Below are 26,036 nucleotides of genomic sequence, written 5' to 3'. Positions count from 1 at the left end.
AGCAACAAACCCAGACACTCACTCAACTTTAACGCCTTGATAAAGTATCAATCGGCGGGTGCATCCGCTTATACTGCTGCCATGAACGGGGCGGTGGTGAAGAAGACCCAGGACACGCTGGGTAAAGTCATCAAAAAGCCTCCTCTGACCGACAAACTGCTCGGCAAGCCGCCGTTTCGATACCTCCACGACATCTTCAGTGAGGTGAGGCTAACATTAGCGCTCCAGCTAATAATAATAATAACCATAATCCAGGTCGGAATCAATGTTAGAACACGGCACCATTGTGTAACAGCGATCGCTATGTTTACTTTATTGGTGTCTTTAATTCGTGTCTCGGCCCCCGAGCTAACGAGGTAATGCCAACTAACCTGCAGTGCCATGCTAGTAAGTTAAGCTAAGTGGGCTCATGTATTAAAACAATCTAGCAGCAGCTACACTATGATTATCTATCGTCTATATCGTGTCATTTATACTGTTGGTTAACCGGTGATTGAGATGGCATGACGGTACGGGTAAGCTAGCGGCCATCATCGTAGCGTCGTCTCGTTGCTAGGCACGATTTTAACCTTTAACCTTCTTAACCAGCCTAGCCAGGTGGGACCCTAACGGTGCCCTGGGGCACACCTGCGTGTGTCATGTGCTCCATTAGACGTAACAGATAGAAAAAGCTTACACGCCTAATCTAGATATCCCCTATTCACTATAATGTGGATAGGGGACATTTAGGAGATTGGTTTAATGCTCACAAATCTTCCAAGCCTTTCGCTGACCACAATGTCATGAAATGGGACCTTCAGCTGGTTGACAGGGAGGTTTATGTCCGTGATTGGACTCATGACAACACTGGAGTGCTTTGTGTATTTGAAGGATCCTTTATTTAATGTTTTGTCCATTAAACAAATGCCTCAGTTATATTATAAAGTGTTGCTGAGAAGAATCACAAAGTCAATCTAACAGAACTTCGATTCTGGCGTTTCAAATGTTCTAAATGGGACAATAGTTTTTACAGTATGTAACAGTAGGCTACAATGAAATCATAGTACCTCACTACCATTCAATTTTTAATGTAACATGCCTGGGCGTAAAATGTATGAAACATTTTTAAATCATCATTCCCTATAGTTTAAATGGTGTGTGTGTGTGTGTGTGTGTGTGTGTGTGTGTGTGTGTGTGTGTGTGTGTGTGTGTGTGCCTTAGCCCTTATTGCTAGCACCAATAGCTTAACACATCATCAAACCCATGGCATCTGTTGATGGCTTCCCTTGTTAACATACCCATACGATTCAGGGTCCACTCTGGCCGGTGCAAGGACAACAATTTAAGAGAGGATTTAAGAGCAGCACCAAGTGACCGCCAGAAGCTTTCTTAGTATTTGTGGGTGTCACGTTGAGATCATGCGAAGAAGCTTGTCTCCAAATGGGTTCGGAAAGTCTTGAACAATAATCTGTCCATTGAAAAGGAATATTATTATATTTGTATATAGCTGATCTTAGCTTCCTATCAAGGCTATATTGCTGTTTTATGATGTAATGTAATTATCCTGAATCATATTAATTCACACGTACTATATTCGTCTGAAATTACGAATTATCGTAATCTAAATGTTGTATTTAGTTGTTTTTAGATGTTGTTTTTGTTTTTGAGCACAGTTGGTAGTCCCAGTAAGCTGTGATTAGCTTATGTTTTGATCTGGTGATGTTTACATTCAGATTGGCTACATATCGAGTTGGTAGTGGACTAGTGTCCAGATGTTCTGTCACCAAAACCAACAGACAACATTCCGCCAAGATTATCCCCAAAACAGCCTAGAAGGAGCAACTTGATAATAGGACCAGAGCAATACAACTACACCCCACTGACTCTGCTTCCGTGGTAACAACTGCCAGGCTTTTACGATAAGAGACAATGTGGAGCCAAACTAAACACTGTCCTCTTAACTGTCTCCTTCAAAACACAGAGTGATCTTCGCCTCCGTAGAATTTGTCATGGATGCTGTCAAGTCAAGTACATTTTATTTGTACAGCCCTCAATGGGGCCATAATCATTAATATTTTGCCCTACAGAAGTCCATATATCTATGACACCCTAGCCCCCCAAAGGGCAAGAAAGAAACTCCCTTAATTATCAAGGAATGCAGAGTGGGGATAATATCTTCCAGGGATGGTTAGAAGGGCGATGGCACATTAATTTAAACTGTTATGATTGCTGAACTTTTAAGTTTGGATTGGAATGTTTCAACTCAGTGAGCCTCCCTGATTACAGGGGGGAGAATGTCGCACAGAAAATCCAAGCAACCTATCCTGTTGTCTTGGATTCCGTAGCCTACTATGCTATCAGGCAGAACTTCTGGGGGGAGACGGCACAGAGTCCGGCCCAGAAGCCAAAAATCTAAAGTGGTGGAGATACACAATGTTTCCTGTTATGTTACTGAGACGTTCTAATATTAATTTGCTGGCCCTCACCCCATGATTGAGGTTTATCTCAGTTCATTGTTCTTGCCTCATAAAAACTTCAACATTGATATTCAAGAACAACAAATCTCATGCTCTATCTATCTTGCTCGCAATCTGCCCCTACGTATAGCAGGGGTCAAGTGTGAGGGTAAGCTTAGCTTTTCGCTGACACCAACGAGGTGTCTGTTGTCCCACCGTCTTTGGCCTCTTCTGTTTCCCTCCATGTATATTTGATGGGCAGAAGATAGCTTGTGCCGGAGTCTGTAGGGAATGCAGCGTCACTTCACACCACGCACATTGCGTGTTGACAAGTTGCTGGTTGTTTTCAAGGCCACTGGTGTCTTCAACTCCTTGGCTAGCGTAAACGACTTAAATGGATAAGATTCAGTTACATTCTTCTTATTTTCTTTTGTAATTCCTACCGCCATAATATCACTCTCTTAAAGAGTACCTTTTTTGTATTTACTGTCCAAATAAAAAAAAAATTCTTCAAATGTTTGGTGCTCACTTTGGAGATACATTTCTTGACTGCCATTTATATCAAAACGGTGATACAATTTTCACTATTGCAACTTGCTGGGGGTATACTGAGCGTTTCATCTGTGTTTTGAGTTGTGTTGTGTGAGGATAGTATGGTGGTTAGGGCTGTACAACTCTCAGCCAAAAGGTACTAGGTTCGATCCCCCGTGTCTAGAGTGAAATGGGCCCTAACCCCTTCCTGGTTATTAATGACTTGTATCTGAACAATGTCGTTTTGGATACATGTGCCTGCTGTATGAAAATAGTAAGCAGTGTTGTCATTCCTCTCTAGGTGATCCGGACCACAGGCTTCATGAAAGGTCTGTACGTGGAGAACGACATGAAGTCGGACAACGTCAAGGTGAGCTCACTCAGAGGAGCGGACAAGCTGCCAGTGCATGCAATGCCATTTTGTATTTCATTTTGTTCAAGATGGCTTTGGCAAGGACATAGCCTCCGCTGGCTTCAGTTTTCTCAATTCTGACTTGAATTTTTATTCTTAAAAACAGACATTGTAAATATGAGTGATAAAAAACAATTGCAATTTAATTTGTGAACATAACTTGTATGTAAAATTCTTATCCACGCCAATGATATATATTTTTACACAAACAATACTTTTGTCATCAATTTATGGATATAGAGTGTCTGTGAAGCTTTAAACCAACATTTTATAGACTGCCCACTGTAGAAATAAAAAAATAATCTCCATCTTGCCACTTAAATTCCTTTCTCTTTGTTAGAATGTCTCCATAACAAAAACAGGAAACATTGCATAACTCAGCCCTGTTTGGGGTCTAGGCCAGGCCCAGTGCTGTCTCCCCCTATAGGTTCTGCTTAAACGTAGTAGGGCTGCTGGAACTAGATTACAGTATGGATTACTTGGATATCCCTGCAGTATTACCACAGATTTTCTTTTGGACTTGACGTTGAACTAAACTGTTGAATTGTTCCCACCAAACAACCCCGTAGTCCTAAACCTTTCAAACGTTCTGAAGCCTCTGGTCTGGTTACCCCTCCTGCTGCTCCAGGCTGGACCCGGTCCAAGTGAACAAACTCCGGGCTCGCAGAGGGCCCAATTCTTCTGGAACCGCCATTGTAGCTAAGCTGTAGGTCTCTATCCTAGACGTCACCGCCGTAGCCTCCACCATGTAGCCTGCACGCACCTCGCCTGGTGCACCTTCTGTACTACGGCCCGCCTTGTCACAAGTTCAGACTCGTTGAAAGCTGGAGCAGATGAGAAGGTTTGCATTTATCTCCAGCAGTGCGGCACATCAACCTCACATCATAAAGATCACCAGAAGTCACCGAAATCGTGACTTTTGGCAGACTACGCTCAGAATTACAACGCAAAACGCTTGGACCGACAAAGGGAACCACTTCAGGCTTATCTACGGTGGCCATTCAAGGCAAAGTAACACAGTAACAATGTGATGTTGAGCACTGCGGTACACAGAGCCACGGTGCTCATCTCTATAGTGATTCAAGGACCATGATGACATCATAGTCAGTTAAGCCCATGCTTTGCATAACAACAGTGGAACCGAGACATCCTTCTGGGGAGATGGGAGGTCTCTAGACTAGTCGAGTTACAGTGGATAACTCACTCCTCTCTCCTTCTCTCTATCTCTCTCCCAAGACCGGCACTGCCTTAGAGTGCGATAGAATCTGAAATATGTTTCCAATGTATATTGTGATATTCCGATATAGTCGAATATATATATATATAGATAGATAGATAGATAGATAGATAGTTATATGTGTGTATATATATCTATATATATATATATTAGGGATCGACCGATATGGATTTTTGAGGGCCGATACGATACCGATTTTTTAAACCGATACGCAGATACCGATTTTTTTTTTTTAGCTGATATATGGAGCCGATACTACTCTGGAAATCCAGAGTTCTCGCGAGAGCACAATTTGAATTTGCTCAACAAGTCACTCTGGGAACGAGCAATATACTCGTGTATATTCTGTGCCTCCCCTGGCCCAGAACATTAATCAATCACATCAATGTATCAATATAGGCGGGCCAAAAGCGTTGCTGTTTTACCAACCAGATACGGCAAGAGTCTTATATATTGGTTAGCTCCACTGGTCTGGATGCGTCACCCCTTGTAATTCTTCTGATTGGTCCTAGTGTTATCCAATGTGTGTAACAAATGTTAGAATGCCTCAATTTTAAAAAATGAACATTTATTGAACTGTCTGTAAATCATGCCAAAAAAAATAAATAATCGGCCGATACGATACACGTAAAAAACGCTAATATCGGCCGATCACTAGTGTGTGTGTGTGTGTGTATATATATATGATTGATATATGATGACCTTTTCCATAATCGAGCAGCCCTACCAATATGACATAACAACAAATGGCATTCAAGACGCAGTTTCTGTTCATGTTTGCACAAATACACTTTTCAGGCTGCAATTTGTAGCCATCCCACCATCTGGATTTTATAATACTGTTGCTTCTGTTCTCGATAGAATATGCTGCTTTCTATAATGAAGTCACTCCCGTTACTGTTTCTCTTTATGCTTCCTGCATTTAGTCCAAAGCCATTCATGCATTCTTTATTAGAAAACTTAAATGGTAAACTATTTTGCTGTCAATATTTTGCGACAATATTTCTCCCAATGACAATAACGACAATGGAACAACGGCGGAGGGTGCAGTAGGGTCATGTTTGAAATAAGTTTTTTTTTAAAAGCCATTGCATTGCGAGCGGCGACTATAATCAAATATTATTATGAAAGCTTTTGCATGGCTGATTGAAGTGGCACTACCAATCTAGTGGTGGCCCTGTCTGAGCCACTGCTGAATGCATGCAGGGGAAACACTGCTAGTCCCATACTACAAGCCTTGCCTGGGAAGGATTCACATTGCTGGTCCTGGTGGCTGGGTCTTTTGAGAAACACCATGACAGGTCATGATGCAGTTCTGCAAGGCCCCAGGTCTGGGAGAATCTGTGCAGAAAGTCTTGGTTCTGGTCTAGGCCGTTCCTTTGTTGGGGACATGAGCACCAAGTCATCAGTCAACAATTGGTACTCTACCTCGGTGTCTAGTAACCCGATGCCAGGTGTTCTAGAGTCCTCGTCAGTTCCTTGATATTTATGTTGAAAAGAGGTGGGACGGTGGCTGCATCCCTGACCCATCCCAAGGCTGTGGGCAGGACGTAGGTGTCTATTTTTGTACATTTGAGTTTGCTTACACCACTTTCTAACTGTCTGTCTGTCTGTCTGTCTGTCTGTCTGTCTGTCTGTCTGTCTGTCTGTCTGTCTGTCTGTCTGTCTGTCTGTCTGTCTGTCTGTCTGTCTGTCTGTCTGTCTGTCTGTCTGTCTGTCTGTCTGTCTGTCTGTCTGTCTGTCTGTCTGTCTGTCTGTCTGTCTGTCTGTCTGTCTGTCTGTCTGTCTGTCTGTCTGTCTGTCTGTCTGTCTGTCTGTCTGTCTGTCTGTGTCTCTCTCTCTCTCTCTCTCTCTCTCTTACTCCCCCCTCTCTATCCCAGGAGAAAGACTCTAAGATCGCCTTCCTTCAGAAGGCCATAGACGTGGTGATGCTGGTGAGCGGCGAGTCGCTGGCGGTCAAGCCGGCGCGCATCGTGGCGGGACACGAGCCTGAGCGGACCAATGAGCTGCTGCAGGCCATCGCCAAGTGCTGCCTCAGCAAGGTCTGCCTCACTGGGTCACACACACACACACACACACACACACACACACACACACACACACACACACACACACACACACACACACACACACACACACACACACACACACACACACACACACACACACACACACACACACACACGTGATACAAGAGTTCTCTATGATGGGACTATAACTCTTGTTCCCTGCTACGATGGATTTCAGTCAGTGGTTAACGATCTCTCGAGTTAGAGGCTAGACCCAAGCCAGCTCTGTGCAAGATCTCAACCAACCTCACTAGGTATCATTGTTCTATAACAGTCGGGGTAAGAGCCCTTACATCCCTGGGAACCCTTTTGTAGTGTTACTATTTTGTGCACAAGCCAGTATTGAGTTTCATCCCTATGGTAAAGATGAGGTATTTTTCTTATTTCTTCTTGTTTACAGCTTGTTTTTTGGCTATTTCTACTTTAGCGAGGGTGGTTAAGGACAGAAAATTCCAGAAATATCTTCAGTCCAAGTCCTTTGGAGAATGGATATTTATTTCAATAACATATACAATTAAAAAGAGATTAAAGAAGTTTTTCATGAGTCTTACATGAAGAAAATAAACCAAAAAACAAAGTAAAATGTTCATCTTCTGCTGAAGGGAGCTGGCATCTTTTATAGGGGAGATCTAGTACCCTAGAACCGCCTAAACCAGCTGTTAAAGTCTGGTCACCTGGGCCAATTACTGGCGAGCAAGATGCCCTGAACCAAGCCCTACCTGCTCCTTAATGACATGTGTCTGAAATTCAAGTCGCTTTGGAATACATTGCCTGCTTAATGAATATATACTAAATAATAAATGGTCATAGTAAACACAAGGCCATTTATTTACTACAACATTTAGAAATCGATACACGTTTAGCATCTCCCGGTGGAAAACTTGAGTAGAATGAGTATGAACAGGAAGAAACCTCCTTCACAGTTCTGGCTGTTACTGTATTCTCCCTGGCCAAATGTGTATGATACCATGTAGGTGTCTATTGACGATCCAGTGTGTTGTTGGGAAAAGGTTTGACACTGGAGGAAGGAGCTTCTGAATCGTTTTAATTAACCCCAAGGAGACTGTGGTGCGAGATGTTTGTGACTGTGTCCTAGGAGCGGTCCACAGGGAAGATTTATAAATCTTTATGTAAATATGAGTGTTTGCTTATTTCATTATTTAGTTTTGTTTGGTCCAAACATGGAAACAGGAGCTTCTGAATGCTTATTGCCAAGTCACATTGTCCTGACTGTTGCAACAGCATTTCACTTTTGACAAAAAGTTAACTTTGAAAATAACAGCTTTGTTGAAGCTTTTATTTTGGTTTAATGGCGTTGAGAACGCAGGTTGCCAGTAGACGAGGGCTTATTGCCAAGGGGAAATGTCAGGATCTCAGCTTTGTTCCTGAAGAATGTGTGTCTCATTTGACGTAGTCTGTAATAAAAATTGCTTCGCAGGTTGCTGTTCTCGCTGCTGTCCAGGGAGCTTGTTAGTGTGTTATTTTCAAGTCTTTCTCAAGTCAAAAAAAAAGTTCTTACGGAAGGCTTTAGGAAATTCCCCTTTGTCCCACGTTACCATTCTTGTTGCTTCTCATTATTCCCGGAAGATGAAGAAGGAATCAAAGAATAAAGATACAATTTCAGCTGCTTCTTGAGTTTGGAAAAGCTCTGCAGTGCACGCAGTGTGTGGCCCCAGGGGGGGGGGTGGTCTGATGTTGTTGGAATGTCTCTCTGCTCATTACACCCTACCTGTCACAACACCGGCTGTCTGGAAGCCCTTAGTAAGATGCCGCTCTTCTCCCTCTTGTTACTGGTCCCGCTGGTACTGGGGTTCAGATGTCCAGCGAGGACGCTGTGAGGCGGGTCCTAGCCAGGGAGAAGGCTGACCCAAAGTCCAAGGCCTCCACCTCGTCCTCCCGCTCCCAGGACAAGGAGAACCGGGAAGGACGCGAGAGACAGCCCGACCGAGAGGTGAGTACCGGCCCAGCACTCCTTTATTTATTTATTTATTTATATATATATATATATATATATATATATATATATATATATATATATATATATATATATATATGCACCTTAATGTACGTATCGCAAAGAGATTTCATATGCATTGTTAATGGCTGTGTTGTCAACTGAATTTAATTAAAGAACAGTGGGGCAGCGTTGTTAGGGTGTGGAACAGTCCTAACAACGCTGCCCCGCTAGTACACCCTACCCTCGCCACACACTAGAACACCATACCCTCGCCACACACTAGAACACCATACCCTCGCCACACACTAGAACACCATACCCTCGCCACATACTAGAACACCATACCCTCGCCACATACTAGAACACCATACCCTCGCCACACACTAGAACACCATACCCTCGCCACACACTAGAACACCATACCCTCGCCACATACTAGAACACCATACCCTCGCCACACACTAGAACACCATACCCTCGCCACATACTAGAACACCATACCCTCGCCACATACTAGAACACCATACCCTCGCCACACACTAGAACACCATACCCTCGCCACACACTAGAACACCATACCCTCGCCACATACTAGAACACCATACCCTCGCCACATACTAGAACACCATACCCTCGCCACATACTAGAACACCATACCCTCGCCACACACTAGAACACCATACCCTCGCCACACACTAGAACACCATACCCTCGCCACATACTAGAACACCATACCCTCGCCACACACTAGAACACCATACCCTCGCCACACACTAGAACACCATACCCTCGCCACATACTAGAACACCATACCCTCGCCACATACTAGAACACCATACCCTCGCCACATACTAGAACACCATACCCTCGCCACATACTAGAACACCATACCCTCGCCACATACTAGAACACCATACCCTCGCCACACACTAGAACACCATACCCTCGCCACACACTAGAACACCATACCCTCGCCACATACTAGAACACCATACCCTCGCCACATACTAGAACACCATACCCTCGCCACATACTAGAACACCATACCCTCGCCACATACTAGAACACCATACCCTCGCCACACACTAGAACACCATACCCTCGCCACATACTAGAACACCATACCCTCGCCACATACTAGAACACCATACCCTCGCCACATACTAGAACACCATACCCTCGCCACATACTAGAACACCATACCCTCGCCACACACTAGAACACCATACCCTCGCCACACACTAGAACACCATACCCTCGCCACATACTAGAACACCATACCCTCGCCACACACTAGAACACCATACCCTCGCCCCCTACCTGACCCTTGAATGACCTTCTCCAAAAATGTCACTGGGTCACTTTACAGAGAACTCTTGTGTAATCCACCTAGCTTGCTTTCCTGTCGTCTGAGCTCCAGCTTTGTCTACAGGAGAAGAGAGAAATCCTGGAGCGGAGCGGGAGCCAGGAGCATAAAGACCCGGAGCAGCCCATGGAGCCAGAGGTGCGACAGGACACCAGAGAGAGACAGAGGACCCGGGAGAGGCGAGGCAAGGAGAGGGACAAGGAGAAGGAGAAGGAGCCACACAAGGAGAAGGAGAAGGAGAAGGAGCCACACAAGGAGAAGGAGAAGGAGCCACACAAGGAGAAGGAGAGGGAGAAAGACAGGGAGCGGGATAAAGACAAGGAACGCCATCGGGAAAAGGATAGAGGCCGGGAGAAAGACAGGGAGAAGGAACGGGAGAAAGATCCAGAACGAGCAAAAGATCGGGATAAGACGAGGGACAGGGATTCCCACCGGGAGAAAGAGCGGGACAGGCGGAGAGAGCGGGATAAAGAGCGGGAGCGGCCCAAGGAGGGCGAGGAGAGAGGGAAAGCTCTAGAGAGAGGAGATAGAAAGGTGGGTTATGGTTCTACTCCGTAGTATAGTACACTTTTGTACATCGCATGGCCTTTACCATTTGACTTTACTGGCCTGGCTTGACTCGCTTTGAGTCGGCTCGCTTTGAGTCGGCTCGCTTTGAGTCGGCTCGCTTTGAGTCGGCTCGCTTTGAGTCGGCTCGGCAGCCCAGCCGGCTGGGATTTGTAACCGGAGTTGATGCTTGCGTCGATAGCACAAACGACACACTACGGCTTATTGTAGCCTATTAAGTTGTATATTATAGCCTACCGTATCATTTGAATGATTTGGTTTGATTCAGACATACTGAACACACTGAAATATATTCAGCGTTCAATAGGCCTATTCGCCCCTTTTTGCATCCTTATCTCAGCAGCTCATGGAGAACAGATTTATTTCAGGTTGATTTTGTTTACTCGGTAGAAAATGTTTCACACATATTTCCCCCAGTGGTGCAAGATGAACTTGATGTTAGGGAGAAAAAAATCATTTTGTTGTGTGTGTGTTTATGTTCTTGTCTATCCCTTTAGACCAAAGTGCCTGAGGACCCAAAGCAGAAGTCCCATCCAGAAGAACCCAGCAGAGCAGCTAAAGCAGCGCCGGTAAGTCATCTCCTCCCCAGACTTCCAGGGAACTAGGAACCACAGTGTATTCGCCATTCATCTGGTCCATAGTTGCGGCCATACAGGCTAGGTTAGCTGAGGTTTCGGATATATGCTAGATCTGGGTCAACGCTATGACCAGGACTATAAAAACAGCCAGTATCCACAGTCTACCTGTAGGCCTCCTTGAGCCTACATAAACTAACTCTACCTGGTCTTAATGGCATGGATCTAAATTCACTCTTAATCACTTTGGATAAAAAGCATCAGCTGAATGACTTTATATAATGTTAGGCGCATACTAACACCTTCAACCCCTTCTGTCCCTGACCTCTGACCTTCAGGCTGAAGAGGATGCCCCTGAGGTATATTTCCTTTAAGCTAACAGGCTGGCTAACCCTGTTTCTCTGCTTGAGTGCTTCCTTATGCAAAATGCTTCCTTTTATCTCTTGGTTGGATGAATTATTCAATTAAATAATCAGCTGCTTTTGAAGCGCTGTCGCCCTGCAGCCCAACCTGTTGACAGCTAGCCCTAGCAGACAGGGCTTTGCTAGTCTTCAGTCTGTAGTGGCTTAGCCCGGTGCTAACGGTGGTGGTCAGCTTGGTGAGGGAGTGCTTGCTTAATAGTTAACCCAGTTCTCGTTCCTCTGTCTGCGTAGCCGGCAGAGCTGACAGAGGACCAGGTAACCGCTTGGTGTTGCGACTGACTTCTCAAAAACAAAACAATCAATATATGTATGTTGTTAGTTGGATTCAGTTGTGTCTGTTTTGTTTATTCAAGTCAGAAAGTCCGGCAAGAATACCGCGGCCCTCGTCTGCCAAAGGACAGAGACGTAGGCCAAAGGTCACAGGTCAAGGTAACTCCCCCACTACTTATCCTTCAGGAGCTGCAGACTAGAACCGATTGTGTCTGAGTACTCCATGTATTTCCTTAGAACTGGTTTTACTTTTTGTTGTGGTTGTAGACTTCACCAGGTCTTTTTTGTCAGGTTGATTTGTATATGAAGGTGGGTAGATTGGCAAATGTATAGGTACTTCAGTTCTAGGCTGTTCTAGTTGTTGCTTTTGATACTGTTGAGTAACTTATAATTATAATGCTGTACTCTCCTTGGAGCGTACCGTAATAATGTTATTGTGATGGCTCACCTTCCGCTTCCTGTCTGTTTTTTCCACTTCCTTTCTGTATGGTCCTCTCCAGATGAATCTGACAGTGAAGGAGGTCAGTGTTTCATTCTCCCTCATAACATTTCTTGACCTTCCGTTTATACTTTGTGCTGCTTCCCCCGTTGTTCACGTCCATGGTTTGAGCTTGGTGGCGTACGGCCATTTCTACTGTGCTAGTGTTGGTGTGTCATTACAGGTCTGGCATGTGGCTCAGGTGCTGGTGTCTCATGCTGCGTTCCTCTGCTTTAGAAGGAGAAGCTGCAGCAGCAGCAGAGAGAGCTGGAGCCCCTCAGGAGAACGGAGACGCTTCGGACCCCCCAGCCAACACCACCCCCAGGTTGGTACGCACTCACTCACGCACGCACGCACACACACCCGTGGCTGTGAGACTTGACCTTTGACACGGTACATTTCTGTAATGAAACTGATTCTAGTTCGATGCCCAATACAAAATATATGGTTCCGCAGCTTTTCAAAGGGCTTGTGTCATGCCACCAGGTGTGGGTGTGATTAGCTGGTACAAGCCGTTTGGCACAGGGAAGGAAAGATTTTCATAGTGATACCACAAGTGAGCGTGTCCACCCAGATGTACACTGGATAGATCAGTCTACCAGCCTACCCAGTGGACTGTAGCAAACTTTGCTCATCTATCCTTCATATATCTGGACGGACACGCCCACTTGTGATGTCACTATGAAAATCATTTCTCCCCTGTGCCAAACGGCTTGTACCAGCTAATCACACCCACACGTGGTGGCATGACATGAGCCCTTTAAACATTTTCCATCCATGGTTCTTCAACAGGAACCAATGCAATGGAATCCAATAATGTCTCCACTCTTGTATCCTAACACCACCACTATGTTCCGCATATTTCCCCCCCCCCCCCACAGCAGCAGACAGATCCCCCGGCCCAGCAGCGCCCGCCCGGCCCCTCCCAGGGTCAAGAGACAGGATGGCCACCCTGACGTCCCCCCGCCTGAGAGGTGACCTCACCCCCCCCCCCCCCTCCGCTCACACCACACTCCCACCCTGTCCACTCGTAGTCAGCCTAAATGACACCGATGGGTTGCATAGCTGTCGTTGGTACTTTGTCAAATGTCACAAACACAGTGACGTCTGGAGAGGTTTCGAATGTGAAGATGATGTGTTGATGAAGATACATAGGCCAACGGCCTTGGCTTCTCAACTATCGGTATCGGAAAAACGTAGCAGGGATGGCGAACCGTGGGTCTGACGCGTAGTTTGATATAAACATATTCTTTAAGAGTTTATATTATAGACCCTACTCACGAAGAAGCCATTTTCTAAAGGTTAGTCGGGGGCTGCAGACGCATACGATTTGTTTGGTTGGTAATTGGTTGCCATGCTACCCCATCCCTGGTAGCATTTAGAATGCATTACCATTCAGTTCGCCATGATTTTAGAAGGGTCCCCCACCCAGCTAGCCCTTTTGGCCTCTTGGCCTTAATCACCACGCTAGTTGGCTGGCTTTTAGAACCTAGATGGAACCAAGATGGCCGCTCGGTGAATATGGCCTATAAGATGAAATTGAAAAGATAATTAATGAATTGATTAATATGAAGCCTTGATGTGATCCTCCCAGGCTGGCCAGTGCAAAGCCCCCGGCCGCTGTCATCATGGAGGGCAAGAAGCAGTCGGAGGACGAGGAGGACGAAGATGAGCAATTCCTAGTAGAGGAGGCGGCCCTCCTTCCACCCGAGATGCCTGACCTAGAGGTGGTGAGAGTACAGGGAGAGCCTTCAGAAGAACGCTGGTCCATTACCAACGGCATATATTTAAATTGAAAACACTATTGTATATGTCGATTTATTCATTTATTTAGTTATTCTTTGTATTCATCACAATTTCCTTTTTGTAGTTTGTAGTATGTGCAAAAAGAAAGGATTTTCGAGAAAGCAATTCTTGTATTTAATGTATTTCAGGCAAACACAGTGGAGCTGAATGGAGACGAGAAACACGGTATGCAATAACTTCATGATGAAATCGAACTACAAGACTTTTGAATTCAGGTCTGATATAAAAATCCTGATCTGCATTATCTCCCCCCCGCCCCCACTCCTCCTTCAGGTGGACTTGTGAAGAAGATCCTGGAAACCAAAAAAGATTATGAATCATCGCCATCGTCCCCCAAATCCAAAGAACAGGTCAGTACAATCCGTTGTAGTAGTTCACACACCCTCCACTAGAGGGGAGCGTCGGCTCACACTCGGTGCTCATAACCTGCCTGCTGGTGTTACAAATATCTATTTTTACAAGCTCTCAATGCATCTGGCTGTTTCACCCAGGCTCCAAACCATGAGAAAAACACGCCTGTCATTGTTATTCTTGTGTTGACAAATGGGGTGTAAAGTTGTAATTACATTGCTTTCCAAAACCACAAAGACGTAGAGATGAGGTGAAGCATAAGGAGTATTAACAACCAAACAAGCATGGCGTCACACAAGGGATAGAGCACAGATAAGGCTGTTGTTGGGGGCTTGGACCGCGCTGAACACCGTATCTACGACACGGCCTGCAGACCTCCGATTACCGCTCTAGCCGGAATCCACTTTCCTTTAATCTCCTACGTCTGGGGACAGCCGGCCCAGAGAGAGCTCTGGTTTGGTCTGTTTACGCCAAGCGTGGATCAGGGTGATCGCAGAAATGAAAAGCAAAGCCTTCCAAAGGATCACAGTTGCCATTGTTAAAAAGAAAAGAAAAAAAAAAACACTTGATGTTTTCTTTTTGACGGCAAAAAAATCCCTAAATGCCCCCATTGCACAGCGAGGGGGTTAAGACATCCTGCTCAAGGTCGCCTCTTCTGGGATCCAACCCAGAATGAGTGAAAGGACCTGCGTGGAAAACAAGAGAGCCTGGCGTGTGATGTGTGTGACGTGTGATGTGTCACCCGATCGGCATCTCTCCTCCTCCTCCTCCTCCTCCTCCTCCTCCTCCCCCCGCCGGCTGGTGATCCGCCCTGTGTATTATTTATGACTCTGAACGCCACGTTCCCCGACCGACCGTCCTACCGAGCGGCCATCTCTCGCTCCACCGCTACCGGCCCCTGCTCCGCTCCGAGGCCAGGCGTAGCCCCTGCCCGCCCGCTGGTTCCACCCGTTCCCCTGGCGATGGGGGGGGGGGGGGCGTGTCCCGGGTCACCGAGAGCGCCATCGGCCATCGCTCATCGTGACTGTTTTGAGAGCGAGTCGATGTGAAGCTTGACGTCTGGACGGCCGCGCCTCAGCTCGGTCGCACGCTGCAACGCCACCGCCGCCTGCGCTGGGTGGTCCTCATCGTTGAAGCGTACCCCCCTCTCTCTCTCCCCCCCCCCCCCCCCCCGTTCGCTCCTTGCTGCGGCCTGGGCCTGACCACCCTGGCTTTGTGTGATGGACTCACTGTTTTGGCCTGTCACTCGTGGCAGAGGGACACCCTCACCCCCACCCTGGTCTGTCCCCCTCCTGCCCCCTCCCAAACTCCCAGGCTTCATCCCTCACTCGGCTGGTGTCAGACCCTCCGCTGGTCGATACCTCCGCTTCTGAACCCCCCACACACACACACACACACACACACACACACACACACACACACACACACACACACACACACACACACACACGCACACGCACACGCACACACCCAGAGGTCCTGACTGACATTCAGTCTGGTTTCACACACCCGCTCATCTCTCTCTTTCTCGTGCCCCCCCCCTCCTTATTAAATTGACCCCTGAATGATTGATGTGATTTTTCATCAATCTACCACCGACGACAGCCTTGTGTTTGCCTGGTGGGCTCTGTACTATTTGGACTGTTCTTCCAGTGTAAACGATGAGACTATGCCTGTAAATATTGTCAAAATATTCCTGCGAATGATCTTCGATATGATAAACGATGCTAAACAACACTTAATGACTGCGTCTGGACGTTCTCCTGTTCGCCCTGCATGTCAAGTCGAGCTAAGTGGTCACATGCGCTAACTAATGGTAAACGCGCTCTGGTCACACTCCCAAGGTTACTGCGCATTCACAGGAGAGGTAAATGGAGGAATTAATGACATTTTAAACAACTCTGTGCACCACGTCAAAGATGGGAAAACAGTGGTCCTTTCTAACATACCTGGGATTCTTTGGTGCAATCCAAGCACACCCTACTGGGGTTTGTTATAATGAACTTAATAAAGGCCTTCTCAGATTCCTGGGGATCTAAGCGCTGACTTCTAGCTATCCTGTATGTATGGTTTGTGTATGCAGCTTGGAGATCTCTCTCTCTTTCTCTCTCTCTCTGTCTCTCTCTCTCTCTGTCTCTCTCTGTCTCTCTCTCTCTCTCTGTCTCTCTGTCTCTCTCTCTCTCTCTCGATCTCTCTCTGTCTCTCTCTGTCTCTCTCTCTCTCTCTCTCTCTCTCTCTCTCTCTCTCTCTCTCTCTCTCTCTCTCTCAGCACTTTGATTGGCTGTGCTTTATCAGCTGTAGGAGCCACTGTAATGACTTCCTTCCTCAGGCAGACGGGGGGTGGGTGGGTGGGTGGGCGGGGGGGGTTGAGGGTCACAGTAATGGAGTCCCTCTTCCTGTAATCACACTGAATCACACCGGGTTAATAGTGTAAATATTGAGCTTCGTTATCCCACGGGGTGTGACAGGTCTGAAGTTTCAACAGCGTTTGGGGGGAGGGGGTGCCCTGTTCCTTTTTCATACGCTGACGTATATCAAAATAGTCCATCGGTCAATGTGTCCCAGATCCACTTTTTATTCAAACCTTCGGTGAAGAAACAAAACAGGCCTCATTGTTTGTATTAAAAACACACTGCTTGACCCCAGATGACACACCTAGCTCTCCTCACCTGTTGTAATGACCTCGCTGTGCACCCTCCCCTCTTTTTTTCCCCTTATGTAACACTTTCACATCTTCTTGATGTTCTTTGAAGGGGTACATCTTCTCCTAGAACTCTTCCCCTGGTCCTTCTCTGGTTCAAAATCAGCTCTGTCTCACAAGTCGGGCCCAAACCTTTTCAGCCACAAAGAGGATCCTACGGCTCTGGCTAGGATGACTCCTAGCCGTTTCGAGGAAGTCCAACGCGAGGCCCATTCCCGCCTGGGCATCTGCACCGTGTCACTCACGAGACGTGTTTCCCCGTCAGAGCCGCCGCCAGCGTGTATCGCATGGCGATACATATATCTACATCACCGGTGTAAACAAGGAGGGTTGTTTTTTAGAGCGGTGTGCGCGATTGATTCCAGTGCGATGTGTGTGTGTGTGTGTGTGTGTGTGTGTGTGTGTGTGTGTGTGTGTGTGTGCGACTGAAGAATTCGGTGTATATTTATGGTCCCGACCTTCCCCGGCGACCCTGCGCCGCGTCTGTTTATTATTCCGAGATACTTTCTAGAAGGGTGTCTTCTGGTATTTACACAGAATCTACCCTCTGTGGCAGCAGCTGCGTTTTTATAAGAATTTTTTGGTGCACCCCTCTCTCCTCCATCTCCCTCTCCCCTCCTCTGCACCCCACCCTCCCCCCTCCCCCTCCCCCCATGCCAAATTAGCCTTGATGAAGGTTTGTGGCGTATAAATAAACCCCGCGGAACACAAATGGATGGCCGTTGAGTGAGGGTCACAGGGGGAGAAGGGGGTCTGTACACTCGCCGCGGAATCGGCAGGAAAATAAATACTCCTTCCCTGCAGGCCTGCGTCTTCATAAACATCCAGAGCCCCCTTTTCTGTGTGTGTGTGGAAATGTAAGGAAATGACCCCATGGCGATCCGCTGGCTGTATTCCCTGCGCCTAGACTGTGTTGACATATCGGAGGTATTTAGCAGGGGGGCGGGATGGATGGATGTATGGGGGATGGGGGGCGGCTTTGTTGAAATACTGGCACGAACTAGGGACAAACCAAACCTTTGCTTTTAAGACGGCTTTGTGGCCTTTTCGGACTATGATCACACAGATCCTCGTGATCCCGGTTGTGGAATGGAAAGTACAACGTTTTTAAGCGCATTTCTCTCCAACAATAGAAAGGAGGATTTCCTTCTTCCTCTGATCCCTGCTCACAACCGAAGATCATAACGATGATGAATGCAGGACAAACAATTTCTATATAATTGTTTTTTTTTATTAAACCTCATCCAACGATGAAAGCGAAAGCTTTCAGATGATCCCACCTCACGGTAACAAAAACGGCCCCCCGATTGTGTCCAGGGCAGAGGCCGGGGCGGTGATCTCGGTTGATGGCTCCCCAGGGCCTCACCGTGCCCTAGTAACAACATCCTGGTACCCCGCCCCCCCTCTCCATGGACCTCCCTCCTCACCTCACTGACTCCCAGTTATTTTTATGATCCGGCTGTGTTTGTGGACATTCTTTTATGAAAACGAAGAAAACTTTTAGAGGAGATCTTTGTCCCGGACCACCCCGACACCCTTTTCCGGGAACACCCCGTAAAGCCCCACAAGGTGCTGACCTGGAGACATGCAACACCAGGAGCCTGTCCCCCCCCAGACGCATTCTCACCTACACGTCATCAATGCATCCTCCAATAAATCATCAGTCGGCGTATTTTGGTAGCAGTGATGTTTTGAGCATCAATGTTTTGAGAGGGAAGGTTTCAGTGAGAATTCACAGATCTCCCGTCAGCCTAACTCAAGGTAGAGGTTTTATTGAGTCCAATTCTTTGTCCTGTAGACCCTCCAATGCTGAATGGTGTGTGTGTGTGTGTGTGTGTGTGTGTGTGTGTGTGTGTGTGTGTGTGTGTGTGTGGAGATGGCTGGTTTAACTGGTGCACATTGAGTGCTCAATGTGCAACAGGTGTGCAGCCTCTCCCAGCCCCAGAGTCCAATCAGTTGCACTCGGGCCAGGTGAGGCTGCTTAAACCAGCCGTCGTCCACACACACTCCCATACACTAACCTAAAGAAGAACCGTCACGCTCGGCTATTTTATAGTACGAAAGAGTACCGCTTCATCCGCATGTTGTCAACACGAGATCTGAAGCATCCACTCAGTTTCTGAGAAAAACAAAAGTTGGACCCTTGCCGTAATTTGTCGTGATGGACCAATTGAGGATGCACATTCCGGACTAGTGACGGTAACGGTCTCGTCTTTTTCTGCGTTGTTTTCTACGGAACCAGAGTTGATGTTGCTAATAGTGGAGCGTGACCATTCCCCTTTAATTAATTGTTCTTTAATGAACGATACCCCAGAGATATGCCAGTTGTATTTTTCTTATTTTCCTCACTCTTTGAACAGTGTTTTTCCTCCCGCCACTCCATTTATCATTTATTTGAACGTACATTTTCCTGATTAGGCTGATTAGGCTTCTGAGAGCAGGATGCGTTGAAAGTTTTGGATCGGCTTCAAGCTTTTTTTCTGCTGTCAACGCCCTGAAGTATTACAGCTTGAGTGAGCGGTAACACTGAAATGTCCAACCTGTGGCTTACACAAAAAAAACCTCCCATCCATGAAGATCAAACGGCATAAGGATCAGAAAGAACAACAGCTCTAAGATCACAGTCTAGCGCCAGCGTGTTGCTCCAGCCAAATGGAACTTATTTCGGGACGGCCTCCTGTCTCCCAGTGCTTTGTTTAGCGGTCCTTCCGTCCACATCAGACTCGGCGTTTCTGCCTCGCGGTTTTCGCCGGACAACACCTGCTCCCGTTGGCGTCATCGCTGGGCATGGGTCCGTTCTCAACCCCCCCCACCCCCAACACCCCAACCCTTATTCTGTCCCTTGGCAGGCTATGGGAAAACCTGCCCTCTGTTTCCTCATCGCTCACCCCCCTCAACCCCCCTCATCTAAACAAATATTGTTTTGGGCTCGGGGTGAGAAAAAGGGAAAACTGGGAGCCAGCGGGGGGATGGGGGGAATGGGGCAGACGTGCGGACCTGGGGCCCCCCTATAAAGTGGTGATTTATGAACACCAGGACAGAGTGCACACGAACTGGGGGTCATGTTTTCTCTCCTGGATCGTTCCCTTTTTTGTAATTTTCCGAGAGCAGGGCTATAGGTGCGGTGGTGGTGGGAGTCGGGGGACATCGGGGGTCTCGCTGCGAGGAAGGGGCCCTGCGAGGATGACACATAGAATAAAGCTCCAGGGCCCGGCTGGGGCCTTGGCGGGCCGCGACCGCAGCCTGGCACGCTGGAGGCACTGGAGAGTGTTTGTCTAGCTGGTGGTCTCGCCCGCGTCCCGGCTGGGAATGCCACCCACCTTGACGGACGGGAACCACCGGGGCGTGTTTAGGTTGTTCTTTCGGTCTCACACTAGACTAAAGAGGGGGGAAAAAAAGAAATGGCCCCAGCTCTCTAGACCTGAGGTTTCAAGATCTTGTCTGGTATGCTCCCCGCTATCTGCCGGTTGGGGCGACCGGTTGGTTGTGGAGGGGATGGAGGGGGATGAGAAGTCACGGTGGTTACGGTGTTCGATCCCCGTTGTCCAAAGTCTAATCATTTCTCTCTCTAAGCGTCCACGATCAAGGAACCCTTACCCCTTATCTGTTCCTCACTGACGCGTGAACCTTAACCTCACTGCAAGTTCCCATCCAGTCCCTTGGATGAATGGGACTCACGGTTGCACTTTAAGATAACTGGAAAAGGCAGGGGGGGGGCTGTTCAACATAATTAGAGTCATCTAGCCCCCCCCCCCCCCCTCGCCGCACCACCCTGCATGACAGCCTGTGTGTTTGGAAGCGGAAGTTGTCAGTTAGTTGACCCTGTTACGAGCCCCCCGGTCCTGCCACTCCTGCGGGGCTGGGAGGGGGGGGGGGGGGAGGGGGGGAGGGGACCACGGCTCTGCGTGACATAAATTGGGCCGAGGTCTGAACTTGAAAGCGGGGGGCACAAGTGTAGTGTAGTCGTTACTCAATACTGCAGTAAAATAACCTCCCTGCCACAGTCTGTTACTAAAACAAACAGCGCTTCAGGGCCCTGTGTGGGGGGGCACTGTGTACGCATGTTCTCAAGGTGGTCATAGTGTGTGTGTGTGTGTGTGTGTGTGTGTGTGTGTGTGTGTGTGTGTGTTAACCCAGGTCTAGCGCGTCGTTTTATGCACACGGACAGACACCAACCCCTAACACACACACACACACACACACACACACACCAGCCCCGAACCCTTGCTCCGGGCCCAGCTGAGCAAACATCCCGGGGTCCGACCGTGCCAAAGGGGGGGGCCCCTCCCATCCCCCCCCACCCCCCCGCCCTTCATCACAGGGGTGATGGAGCAGGGATGCAGTGGAATCCCCCCCCACACACACACACACCACGCACACGATATAATGTCGTCTGCCATCCGTCCAGCGAGCCAGCCAGTAAGCCAACCATCCAGTCCGTCTGCCTCTCTGTCAGCCGGTCAGCGACCCAACCAGCCAGCCAGCCAGCCAGCCAATCAATCATCCAACCGTCCACGGGCCTCATCAAACGCTCTCTGTATAAACACGTGCGTCTGTAGGATTCCTGCCACACATTTGCAGCCTTGAAACCCGAGAGGGCTAAACACAGGCCCGGGTTCCTTTCTGCAGAGGCCTTGTTATGTTTTGGTCTGGGGAGACCCGAGTGATTTCTCGGTGCGTGTGTGTCCGTGTGTGTGCGGGCGCAGGTTTTATATACTTGTTTATTATTTATACGTGAGTGTAAAGCCAAATCGTTTATGTTCCAGGCTCCACTTTTAACTCGGTCCAAGGGGCCTTGTTTGGACACAGGTAGACAGGGCGATACCTCAGGAATTCACCAAAGCTGCTCTGGTTTACACCAGAGCTGTGGATGTATACGGTGATACATCATAAAGAATGGGGGTGGACTGTTTGCATACATAGATGCATATTGGACTGAGATGCTTGATTCTATAAGATGTATATGTGTCCTCCTAGACACCTTCGCCTAATTTATGTAAAGTGACCAGAAGCGGATGCTTCGCTTGTTCAGTGGGAGAAGATTAAAGAGAACTGGTGACAGTTTGGACATAAAACAACTGGACTATCTGGATCCAGTCTCATTTGTGAATCCGAGTTATGCATAATGTGTCTTGTTCCCTCTGCATGTAAAGCCCACGTTCATGTACGTTTTATCAGGTGCCAGACGAATAGTGTATTATTACTATTTTACAAATGTACCATTTAACAAAATAGTTTTCTCGAAATCTCGCCCATTATCCCAACCGATCCCCCGTTCTCACTGTAAAGTAGATTCTAGCGTAGGTTTTAACAGGTGCCCGTCAACTAAAGAATTAGTGCTTAATATTTTACAAAAGTACTGTCTAGCATAATAGTTTTCACAAAAGCCCGCTATCCCTAACGCTGGCTCCCCGCAGGGCCCGGTGTCGGACGCGGCCCAGAGGAAGGCCCGTGACCTGGTGGGCCGCGAGATGGAGCGGCTTCGGGGCTCGGTGCAGACGGTGTGCCGCAGCGCCCTGCCCTTGGGCAAGATCATGGACTACATCCAGGAGGACATGGACTCCATGCAGGCCGAGCTGCTGGCCTGGCGCCGGGAGAACCTGCAGCACGCCGCTGCCCTGCAGGAGGAGCAGAGGTCAGGGGTCGCACGCAGAGAAGAGTATACGTGGCGGTCGCGTCGACCTTTGGATCCTATGTCAACAAGGGAGCTGTGATAATTAGCACTATATTCTCAACAGATTATAATGATCCGATTTTATTGTCTTATTAGAATCATGTATGTGTTTTATACAATGTATTTATGTAATTTAGATACTTTTCTTTTTTGTACTTTTTGTATTCGAGTTGAACACACACCCTTGAAAAAAATGACTCATTGAAATCGGTTTAGAAATGTAAACGTTCTAGCGCTTTGTGTCCTTTAGAAAACGCACCACCTTCGTTTACATATATTTGTTTGGCATGGAATAGCTACAATACTGGAAGAGACTTTACTCTGTGTGTGTGTGTGTGTGTGTGTGTGTGTGTGTGTGTGTGTGTGTGTGTGTGTGTGTGTGTGTGTGTGTGTGTGTGTGTGTGTGTGTGTGTGTGTGTGTGTGTGTGTGTGTGTGTGTGTGCCCGTGCCCAACAGAACTACTGACCGGTCCGTGGAGCCCCTGCAGAAAGAGCTAGTGGAGCTGGATCAGCTGATCAGGGACCAGCAGGACAAGATCTGTGCGGTCAAATCCAACATCCTGAGAAACGAAGAGAAGATCCACAAAATGGTAACGAGCATCGGCCTATCCTCCCGGACCTGAGGGCCCACCGGACACTGTTCAATAAAACCACCGTCGGAACCTGAGGAGGTTTAGAACGTTCCATTTAATAAAAATACCTGAAGAGGCTTAGAACGTTCTATTATGTAAAACTACCTGGGGAGGCTTAGAACGTTCCATTTAATAAAACCCATGGAGAAGGCTTAGAAAGCTTGATTAAATAAAGACACCTCTGAACCTGACAAGGTTTAGAACCTTCCTTTAATAAAACCACCTGAAGAGGCTCATAACGTTCCATTCAATAAGAACACCAGAGGAGGCTTAGAACCTTTTCTTAAATCAAAGCAGCCCAGGATCTGAGAAGGTTTAGAACGTTTCATTGAATAAAACCATGTGAGGAGACTTAGAACGTTCCATTCAATAAAAACACCTCAGAACCTAAGTACGCTTAGAACATTCCATTAAATCAGACCACCATCAAGTATGAGAAGGCTTAGAACGTTCCATTCAATGAAACCATCACAACCTGAGGCCACTAGGAACGTTCCATTAAATAAAACCGTCAGATCAGGCTGGTTATAATTCTTTAATTAATGACACGCATGTAATTTAATCTATTGGCCAAAAGGGAGGAGGGGTGGGGGTTTCAACGGGTCCAGCAATCGAGCACTTGCTGGACGTCCGAGGAAAGACATTTTTCCTCCAGTTCGCCTTGACTTGTAGACCAAGTGGAAACTACCTGTCTGGCACTGCAGAATCACATTCTAGACAACCAGCCAGATGTTGAACGTTCTTATTTAACTAATAAAAATAAGCTTGAATGACGATGATCTATTTAGCTGTGAGCCGTCGCTGGCCAGCAGACGGGGAACGCTCGCTCCCCCGATCGGTAGACAACATAAAGATCCTCTTTTAGCGCGGAAAACCAACCAGCGCACCAACTGGCAGCGCACGCAGGTACAGTCTGCTGCACCAGAAGCTCTGCACATTTCATTAGTACTGACTTTGCTACAAACATTGATCTGCTTCACACAGCGCCGTCATCAGACTGACTGTTCTATTATTCCCATTATATTTGTACTTATTATATTCCCATTTACCCCGATAGGAAAAACCCACATGCCAAGTTAACCCGTGTCCAACCGACAGCAGTCTGTGGTAAATCCTTTTCTTATTCAGTGCTTGGTCTGCTGTGCGGTAGTTTGAGGCCAGCCAGGCACGTTCCGTCTCCATCCATCCTGGCTTCCATCAGGCTACACGTCACTTCAGACAAGCAAGCTATGATGGCTGAGGTGTAGCTTTAGTATACTTATGCTTTGTAGCATGCTTTTTTTTTTTGTTATTTTTTATCTTTAACTCTTCCCTCCTCCCTTTTGAAAGCAATACACGGGACAGCTACCTTACTGTACAGGAACTGTATCCATGTCAGTAGCACTGAGGCACTTTGAATGTGGTCAACCTGACAACGGTTATTGATTGTTTGTTTGTTTATTGAAAATTGTTTGGATGACGAAACAAAATGTAAAGCCCTTTTCTAGTAGATGATGAATTCGGGAACAGATCTTTATAGCAGGATCGTTTCTCGTAAGGAACCAGTTGTGGCCGGATGCACCTATCCGTGTCTGTCGACTCTAACAACAATGTCCCTAATCACCATGCGCGGAGCCCTGCTCCCCGAACCATGGACTGTACTGCAGGAGTTGCCAAACTATTTGTCTCTGTGAAGGACTAACGGTGAAGTACAGGATTGTACAACGTCTAGCTTGGCAATAGTTGTATGATTATTTTATGAGGGTAAGTGGAGCGAGTTTGTTTTGTTACTTTGTCAAACTTGCCTGTTGAGAAATTGTAGATTCTTCTGTTTTTCTTTTTTCTCTACAAGCAAAGCAATACTTGACTAGTTTACTGAAGTAAATGGCTGGTGATAGGACTGCGGTTTAAAAATCCAAAAATAGAATTTAGACATTTCCAATAATAATTGTATTACTTTCCGTCATCTCTGTACGCACAGAAGCCCTACCTGGAGGGAAACTAATGGAAAACATAAATGTTTGTCTCACAGTGATTCCCTTTCGTTGTGGTACGTCTCACAAAGGGTTCACGAATGTACTCAAGAATACTCTTTATTTGTAATGTCAGTATTATAGTTGGACCATCACACCAACACACATACATGTACAAGCAGACATTAAAGTAGAGCTGCACAATATAGATAATTAGACTTTATACCTGAATGCCGGCAGCTCTGTCTGAACGCTTTCTTCCAAAAATGAGTTTCTGTATGTTTTTTTTTTATGAAAGGAACATTGACAGTGTGAATTGTATGTACCATATCCCCATTTTGTCTTTTCAATTGTAAATGATGTATATCAAGAGTCTGTATCATAGTTCAAATAATTATACTTTTTGTAGTGGAGTGATATTAAACGGTAACATTTTAATAAGAATGTGTCTTGTGTCATTTAAAGAGAAAAAAAATGGTTGAAGGTTGGAAGTGAGGAGTGAGTGAACGAATGAATTGAGCGTCGTGGAAGCCCATAGCTAATGGGAGCTCGACCAGATAATGTCCATTTAATGAGCGGTCTGGATTGCCCACATTGTAGTA

General features: G+C 47.1%; 1 protein-coding gene across 4 annotated transcripts; it reads left to right on the top strand.

Annotated features, from left to right (window-relative positions):
* traf3ip1 (TNF receptor-associated factor 3 interacting protein 1) lies at positions 1–25,805 on the top strand. 4 transcript variants are annotated; one of them, XM_079733455.1, is made up of 16 exons: positions 1–204; positions 3,268–3,336; positions 6,496–6,657; positions 8,501–8,635; positions 10,074–10,541; positions 11,072–11,143; positions 11,488–11,508; positions 11,925–12,000; positions 12,342–12,362; positions 12,557–12,644; positions 13,204–13,293; positions 13,914–14,049; positions 14,254–14,290; positions 14,399–14,475; positions 22,595–22,812; positions 23,308–25,805. In XM_079733455.1, exons 1-16 carry the CDS (start codon positions 82–84, stop codon positions 23,471–23,473), a joined length of 1,959 nt encoding a protein of 652 aa, XP_079589581.1. In that variant the 5' UTR covers positions 1–81; the 3' UTR covers positions 23,474–25,805. The 4 variants fall into 4 exon arrangements, with proteins under 4 accessions (XP_079589581.1, XP_079589580.1, XP_079589579.1 ...); XM_079733454.1 differs by having other exon boundaries at positions 13,201–13,293; positions 13,914–14,046; XM_079733453.1 differs by having other exon boundaries at positions 13,201–13,293.
* The last annotated feature ends 231 nt before the right edge of the window (positions 25,806–26,036 follow it).

This window comes from Pollachius pollachius (assembly GCF_949987615.1).
Source record: "Pollachius pollachius genome assembly, chromosome: 3".
NCBI lineage: Eukaryota > Metazoa > Chordata > Actinopteri > Gadiformes > Gadidae > Pollachius > Pollachius pollachius.
This window is presented reverse-complemented; position numbering and strand designations above follow the sequence as displayed.

What these genes read in the sequence shown, in the direction of transcription:
- traf3ip1 (XM_079733453.1), top strand. Translation starts at nt 82, where the DNA reads ATGAACGGGGCGGTGGTGAAGAAGACCCAGGACACGCTGGGTAAAGTC. An exon ending in CCAGCCAACACCACCCCCAG is followed by an intron (nt 12,645 to 13,200) that starts GTTGGTACGCAC and finishes CCCCCCCCACAG; the next exon opens with CAGCAGACAGATCCCCCGGC. An exon ending in GCCCTGCAGGAGGAGCAGAG is followed by an intron (nt 22,813 to 23,307) that starts GTCAGGGGTCGC and finishes CGTGCCCAACAG; the next exon opens with AACTACTGACCGGTCCGTGG.